We start from the raw sequence: 8,689 nt of genomic DNA, 5'->3' as shown, positions 1-8,689 counted from the left end.
GGAGCGAGGAACATCAGCTTACCTCCATCACCGCGGCTCACGCCGGCTCTGCGGAAGGAAGGAGGTGGGCGGGATGTTTATGTCCCGCTCATCTCCGCCCCTCCGCTTCTATTGACCGCCTGCCGTGTGACGTCGCTGTGACGCCGCACGACCCACCCCCTTAGGAAGGAGGTGGGTCACCGGCCAGAGCGACGTCGCAGGGCAGGTGAGTGTGTGTGAAGCTGCTGTAGTGATAATGTTTGCTACGGCAGCTATCACCAGATATCGCATGTGCGATGGGGGCGAGTACTATCGCGCTTGGCATCGCTAGCATCGGCTTGCGATGTCGTAGTGTGCAAAGTACCCCTTACTCTCTGAATTTACCTCAGACCTCAGATACCCCCCTCTCTCCTTGTTTTCCACACCAAAAATCAGAGTAGTGTCTTGGAAAAAAAACCTTACAATTTGCACAATTTTTCCGCAAACTTTTAACTTGCATTTTTGCACTCTTTATATATTTTTTCATTCATTTGAATAGGTTAAAAATACAAAATAAATATGCTTTGTGTTTTTGCCAAAGAAAAAAGTACAAAAAAATGCAGCAAAAAAATTACTTGTGATTATACCCGTATTCTATCCTTCTGATAAATACAATCATATATATCAGGACAATGACAAGGGAAAATCTTGGCTCAGTTGACTTAATTAATACATCACTTAACCAGAAAGAATTCTAGAAAAGCTCGAAATGAAGAAAGAAGGGAAGTTTCGATGTCAACTTACAAAAGAGTGACAGAATTTGTAATAATTATTTTTATCTTTTTGCAATATGTTGTTTTATTCAGAGACCAAAAACAGTTATGGGATCATATGAGTTTTATTATCTGTGTCTAATTTTAATAATTGAATAATATTTATTTTATTTTTAACAATTTGATTAATATTTATCAATTTATTAATTGAATTATTTTTTATTTAATACTTTAATTAATATTTATTTCAATTTTAAAAACCCATCACTAATAATAACAATACGTAATCAATAATCCTAATAAATTATTTAGCATAATAGTAAATGTTTATTTGTTTACCTAAATAAAATGATGATTTACAAGCCAAAACCCTTACTCAGATGCTACAGAATTTTTTTATTAGTGTTTTTCATATATTTTAATTGTTGGGGGTCTTTAATAATATTTGATTTTTTTTTCCTGTTTTATGAGATTCTAAGGCTGCAATTGTGTCTTTTCTCCATGTGTTACACTGTAATTCTGCTTGTTTAGATTCACTGCTGTATATATAGAAAAGCTAAGAAATACCTTGGTGCACGGAGATGTGATTTCCTTTATTTAAAATGTAAAAGAATCATTTGCTTGTTATGTAACTTATTAATATATTAGTCATTAGGTCTGAGAAAGAAGGTCAGAGATTGTCACAAATAACGGAAAATCTAAAAATTAGCCTCTAGACAGAAGCTGAGGTTTATAACAGGAAGTTAAAGTGACATCGCACCCGGTATAATAATGACGGACCGAGACAAGAGTTAGAAGAGGTTGGAGAAAAGTTTGTAAAACTTTGTTTAGGATATTAAAAATTAAATAAAATATCATGGAAGTGGTTAAACACTGAGATGGAGAGGAACCTAAAAAAGTAAAAGAGACAAAAAAGACGGAACACAAGAGGTGAGAGGCGAAACTTGCAATTAAGTATCTGTGAGAACAAGGAATTTTCTCGAGAAACCGGTAGGGAAGAATTGGCAGAATTTGGTTTCCCAGGAAGCGGCTGTAGATTGTATATTTTAATTATATGTGTGCTTCTCATTTCTCTTATTTAGTGGGTTTTTTTGTTTTCATTTTTCAGGTCTAGCAGGAGCTCCGTCTACGATTATATCTGGAGATTCTTGTAAAATGGCTGGTGTAAAGCAGATGTTTCTTCCTCTCATCTTTCAAGGTAACATGATCTCAATGCTCAAATGTGACCAGACAGGGCTGCCACTAGGAATTTCAGGGCCCCTGACTGGCATAATTTTGGGGCCCCCTTGAGACTCCACCCCAGCTTTGTCTCCATCCCTGCTCTGCCTCCACCCTGGTTTGGAAGCCAATAAATGAAGTTTGAAGGGGCCCCCTTCTGTTTGGGCCCTGGACTAGAGTCCTGTTTGTCCCCCCCCTGGTGGTGGCCCTGGGTCACCAGAAAGAATGAAATATTGTGACCCCGGCCTCATGTTCTGCTCCTTGTCTTCAGGCTTCTATCTGAGTTCTCTATGTCAGCAGTGGACGTTCCCTTCTAGAATTTCTGCTCTGATCGGTTCCTGTGTGGAGATTCCTTGTACATATCATCCTGACGGGAGATCAGGACAGTCCAGCACTGTCTGGTACTCATATGCTACAGTGAGCTATCCCGAAATCCTAAACACCAAGAAAAAATCTTCAGTAATGGAGGAATTCAAAGATCGGACCTCACTGGTACCAGGAGAAAACAGCTGCACCCTGCGGATAGACCCTGTGATAGAAGATGATGAAGGCGAATATTATCCAGGGATTGCTGAAGAGAAAAAGACAAATGCATATGATAAAAACTCTGGAACACTGATTCTCAATGTCAGAGGTGAATATTTCTTACATTATTTCAAATGATTTATACTTATTTGTAAAGAACAATAATGGACACCAAAGAATCTCTGTGTATTCAGCTCAGAAAACAATAAGGCCACCCGTGTCCTTTACTTCTTAGTATCCACTTAAATACTTGTTTCGAAAAAGCATGGGATAGATGAAAGGGAAAGGGTCAGATTGTACAGGGGATTGTTTAATCATGAATTCATAATTCCCCATGGTTACATTAAGTTGTTTATTTGCATATTATATAGGTAGAATACAAAAAAATGATCTCTTCCATTTAACTTTAAAGAGTTCATGACTCACCCTGAGCAGGCGTTATGTTGCATTCTGAGAAGGATATACAGCGAGTAAAATAAGTATTGAACATGTTATCAATTTTCTAAGTACTATATTTTTCTAACTATAAGATAGACTAGACCATAAGATGAGTTCAGGTTTAAAAATGTTTCGCCGAAAATAAGACCTACCCCAAACCTAAGCCCTGGCAGAATTTTTCTGCCTTTTTGGAGGATGTTGAAAATATAAGCCCTACTCCAAAATTAAGCCCTAATTGCATATCATCATATTAGTAATATCCTGAAATAGGACCTGGGCAGCCTTTTTAGGATATGTAACTTCTATTGCAGTATGTGTGTGGCTGTAAGCACCTAAAAATGTATAGTCATGCGCCTGCTGTTAACGCAAAATGAATATTCTTTTCCTCCTGCAATCCTCGGACTAGCCGTCTCCTCTCCTGACCTGAGAGTGACAGCTGCATAGAAATGCATGCTGTCACGCCTTGGTCAAGGATGTAGATGGCCAGTCCGAGCATTGCAATGTGATTCTTGGGTGAGTAATATAGTACTCTGACTACACCCAATCTCTGACACCGGAACAGAGGGCTGGGCAAGGGAAATGGTGAATATTCATTTTACATTAATAGCAGGCACGTTACTATAAGCTGAATCACCTTACCCCTGCCACCATCGGCATCCTGCAGAATCATAGGTGTCCATAGCTTTAGTGATATGTAACAATGAGAAAAGACACAGGAAAAAAAAAAGTATTGATGGTTACTGAAATGTATTTAATGTTTTGTATAAAAGCCTTCAGTTTCCAGGCGCCTCCTGTATGGAGACATTAATTGCTTGCATTACTCAGGTGGGATAGTGGCCCATTCTTCCACACAAACACTCCTCACATCCTGTATGGAGATACTAGTTGCCTGAATTGCTCAGGTGGGATTTTGGTCCATTCTTCCGCACACACTCCTCACATCCTGTATGGAGACACTAGTCGCCTGCATTGCTCAGGTGGATTTTGGTCCATTCTTCCGCACACACTCCTCACATCCTGTATGGAGACACTAGTCGCCTGCATTGCTCAGGTGGATTTTGGCCCATTCTTCCGTATACACTCCTCACATCCTGTATGGAGGCACTAGTCACCTGCATTGCTCAGGTGGATTTTGGCCCATTCTTCCACATACACTCCTCACATACTGTATGGAGACACTAGTTGCCTGCATTGCTCAGGTGGATTTTGGCCCATTCTTCCACATACACTCCTCACATCCTGTATGGAGGCACTAGTCACCTGCATTGCTCAGGTGGATTTTGGCCCATTCTTCCACATACACTCCTCACATCCTGTATGGAGACACTAGTCTCCTGCATTGCTCAGGTGGATTTTGGCCCATTCTTCCACATACACTCCTCACATCCTGTATGGAGACACTAGTCGCCTGCATTGCTCAGGTGGATTTTGGTCCATTCTTCCACATACACTCCTCACATCCTGTATGGAGACACTAGTCTCCTGCATTGCTCAGGTGGATTTTGGCCCATTCTTCCACACACACTCCTCACATCCTGTATGGAGACACTAGTCGCCTGCATTGCTCAGGTTGATTTTGGCCCATTCTTCCGCACACACTCCTCACATCCTGTATGGAGACACTAGTCGCCTGCATTGCTCAGGTGGATTTTGGCCCATTCTTCCGCACACACTCCTCACATCCTGTATGGAGACACTAGTCGCCTGCATTGCTCAGGTGGATTTTGGCCCATTCTTCCGCATACACTCCTCACATCCTGTATGGAGGCACTAGTCACCTGCATTGCTCAGGTGGATTTTGGCCCATTCTTCCACATACACTCCTCACATCCTGTATGGAGACACTAGTTGCCTGCATTGCTCAGGTGGATTTTGGCCCATTCGTCCACATACACTCCTCACATCCTGTATGGAGGCACTAGTCACCTGCATTGCTCAGGTGGATTTTGGCCCATTCTTCCACATACACTCCTCACATCCTGTATGGAGACACTAGTCTCCTGCATTGCTCAGGTGGATTTTGGCCCATTCTTCCACATACACTCCTCACATCCTGTATGGAGACACTAGTCGCCTGCATTGCTCAGGTGGATTTTGGTCCATTCTTCCACATACACTCCTCACATCCTGTATGGAGACACTAGTCTCCTGCATTGCTCAGGTGGATTTTGGCCCATTCTTCCACACACACTCCTCACATCCTGTATGGAGACACTAGTCGCCTGCATTGCTCAGGTGGATTTTAGCCCATTCTTCCACACACACTCCTCACATCCTGTATGGAGACACTAGTCACCTGCATTGCTCAGGTGGATTTTAGCCCATTCTTCCACACACACTCCTCACAACCTGTATGGAGACACTAGTCACCAGCATTGCTCAGGTGGATTTTAGCCCATTCTTCCGCACACACTCCTCACATCCTGTATGGAGACACTAGTTGCCTGCATTGCTCAGGTGGATTTTGGCCCATTCTTCCAAACACACTCCTCACATCCTGTATGGAGACACTAGTCGCCTGCATTGCTCAGGTGGATTTTGGCCCATTCTTCCGCACACACACTCCTCACATCCTGTATGGAGACACTAGTCACCTGCATTGCTCAGGTGGATTTTGGCCCATTCTTCCACACACTCCTCACAGCCTGTATGGAGACACTAGTTGCCTGCATTGCTCAGGTGGATTTTGGCCCATTCTTCCACACAAACACTCCTCACATCCTGTATGGAGGCACTAGTCACCTGCATTGCTCAGGTGGATTTTAGGCCATTCTTCCGCACACACTCCTCACATCCTGTATGGAGACACTAGTTGCCTGCATTGCTGAGGTGGACTTTGGCCCATTCTTCCACACAAACACTCCTCACATCCTGTATGGAGGCACTAGTCACCTGCATTGCTCAGGTGGATTTTAGCCCATTTTTCCGCACACACACACACACACACACACACACTCCTCACATCCTGTATGGAGACAGTAGCTGCCTGCATTGCTCAGGTGCATTTTGGCCCATTCTTCCACACACTCCTCACATCCTGTATGGAGACACTAGTTGCCTGCATTGCTCAGGTGGATTTTGTCCCATTCTTCCGCACACACTCCTCACATCCTGTATGGAGACACTAGCTAAAAACACAAAAAAACTGAGCTGAAACAATGTTCAAAAAAAGCAAGATAACATGCAAAAAACACAAAAAAAAAATTCATGCAATTTTCTCTTTGGTTTTTTTCTAGTCTTAAGGCTGCAATTCACATGCTCAATGTTGCATGTTTACTGAACATTGTTTCAGCTCAGTTTTTTTGTGTTTTTTGCATGTTATCTTGCTTTTTTGCAAGTTGGGGGCGCAGCCCTCCTAATACTGAGACTGAACAACTAATTGCGTCTCACTTCACTGTGTATTTAATCTGGGACACAGCTGACCACTTGCCACCATTCATATTGGAGTTTGACATGACACAAGTCAGGTATTGATAATGTTTTTAACTTTAGTAGGTTAGGGACTGTCTCAGATGGGTACACCTTGGCGAGGTGAGACAGCTTTTTACCTTTTTGCAAAAATGTATACACTAAGTACCCTGTTATTAAGCACTTGCAATTTATTTATTTATAGTCAGGGTATTTTTCATGCAATTTTCTCTTTGGTTTTTTTTATGGAGACACTAGCTGCCTGCATTGCTCAGGTGCATTTTGGCCCATTCTTCCACACACTCCTCACATCCTGTATGGAGACACTAGCTGCCTGCATTGCTCAGGTGCATTTTGGCCCATTCTTCCACACACTCCTCACATCCTGTATGGAGACACTAGTTGCCTGCATTGCTGAGGTGGATTTTGGCCCATTCTTCCACACAAACAGTCCTCACATCCTGAATGGAGGCACTAGTCACCTGCATTGTTCAGGTGGATTTTAGCCCATTCTTCCGCACACACTCCTCACATCCTGTATGGAGACACTAGTTGCCTGCATTGCTCAGGTGGATTTTGGCCCATTCTTCCACACACACTCCTCACATCCTGTATGGAGACACTAGTTGCCTGCATTGCTCAGGTGGATTTTGGCCCATTCTTTCACACAAACACTCCTCACATCCTGTATGGAGGCACTAGTCACCTGCATTGCTCAGGTGGATTTTGGCCCATTCTTCCGCACACACACACACTCACACACACATACACACACACACTCCTCACATCCTGTATGGAGACACTAGTTGCCTGCATTGCTGAGGTGGATTTTGGCCCATTCTTCCACACATACTCCTCACATCCTGTATGGAGACACTAGTCACCTGCATTGCTCAGGTGGATTTTGGCCCATTCTTCCACACACACTCCTCACATCCTGTATGGAGACACTAGTTGCCTGCATTGCTCAGGTGGATTTTGGCCCATTCTTCCACACACACTCCTCACATCCTGTATGGAGACACTAGTCGCCTGCATTGCTCAGGTGGATTTTGGTCCATTCTTCTGCACACACTCCTCACATCCTGTATGGAGGCACTAGTTGCCTGCATTGCTCAGGTGGATTTTAGCCCATTCTTCCACACACACTCCTCACATCCTGTATGGAGACACTAGTTGCCTGCATTGCTCAGGTGGATGATTGCCCATTCTTCCACACACACTCCTCACATCCTGTATAGAGACACTAGTCACCTGCATTGCTCAGATGGATTTTAGCCCATTCTTCCGCACACACTCCTCACATCCTGTATGGAGACACTAGTTGCCTGCATTGCTCAGGTGGATTTTGGCCCATTCTTCCACACACACTCCTCACATCCTGTATGGAGACACTAGTCACCTGCATTGCTCAGGTGGATTTTGGCCCATTCTTCCACACACTCCTCACATCCTGTATGGAGACACTAGTTGCCTGCATTGCTCAGGTGGATTTTGGCCCATTCTTCCACACAAACACTCCTCACATCCTGTATGGAGGCACTAGTCACCTGCATTGCTCAGGTGGATTTTGGCCCATTCTTCCGCACACACTCCTCACATCCTGTATGGAGACACTAGTTGCCTGCATTGCTGAGGTGGATTTTGGCCCATTCTTCCACACAAACACTCCTCACATCCTGTATGGAGGCACTAGTCACCTGCATTGCTCAGGTGGATTTTAGCCCATTCTTCCGCACACACACACACACACACTCCTCACATCCTGTATGGAGACACTAGCTGCCTGCATTGCTCAGGTGCATTTTGGCCCATTCTTCCACACACTCCTCACATCCTGTATGGAGACACTAGTTGCCTGCATTGCTGAGGTGGATTTTGGCCCATTCTTCCACACAAACAGTCCTCACATCCTGAATGGAGGCACTAGTCACCTGCATTGTTCAGGTGGATTTTAGCCCATTCTTCCGCACACACTCCTCACATCCTGTATGGAGACACTAGTTGCCTGCATTGCTCAGGTGGATTTTGGCCCATTCTTCCACACACACTCCTCACATCCTGTATGGAGACACTAGTTGCCTGCATTGCTGAGGTGGATTTTGGCCCATTCTTTCACACAAACACTCCTCACATCCTGTATGGAGGCACTAGTCACCTGCATTGCTCAGGTGGATTTTGGCCCATTCTTCCGCACACACACACACTCACACACACACACACACACACACACACACACACTCCTCACATCCTGTATGGAGACACTAGTTGCCTGCATTGCTGAGGTGGATTTTGGCCCATTCTTCCACACATACTCCTCACATCCTGTATGGAGACACTAGTCACCTGCATTGCTCAGGTGGATTTTG

General features: G+C 44.1%; 1 protein-coding gene across 2 annotated transcripts in view; it reads left to right on the top strand.

Moving 5' to 3' along the window:
- LOC142255945 (B-cell receptor CD22-like) overlaps positions 1 to 8,689 on the top strand; it is a 35,410-nt gene that overhangs the window by 2,235 nt on the left and 24,486 nt on the right. For both annotated transcript variants that reach the window (XM_075327406.1, XM_075327405.1), the window contains exons 2-3: positions 1,840 to 1,929; positions 2,221 to 2,583. In XM_075327406.1, the coding sequence (XP_075183521.1) occupies positions 1,887 to 1,929; positions 2,221 to 2,583 (406 nt within the window). In that variant the 5' untranslated portion in view covers positions 1,840 to 1,886. The remainder of the gene's footprint in view (positions 1 to 1,839; positions 1,930 to 2,220; positions 2,584 to 8,689) is intronic.

Source organism: Anomaloglossus baeobatrachus, chromosome 11, assembly GCF_048569485.1.
Source record: "Anomaloglossus baeobatrachus isolate aAnoBae1 chromosome 11, aAnoBae1.hap1, whole genome shotgun sequence".
Classification (NCBI taxonomy): domain Eukaryota; kingdom Metazoa; phylum Chordata; class Amphibia; order Anura; family Aromobatidae; genus Anomaloglossus; species Anomaloglossus baeobatrachus.
The sequence above is the reverse complement of the archived record's forward strand: the minus strand, read 5'-3'. Positions and strand labels throughout refer to the sequence as shown.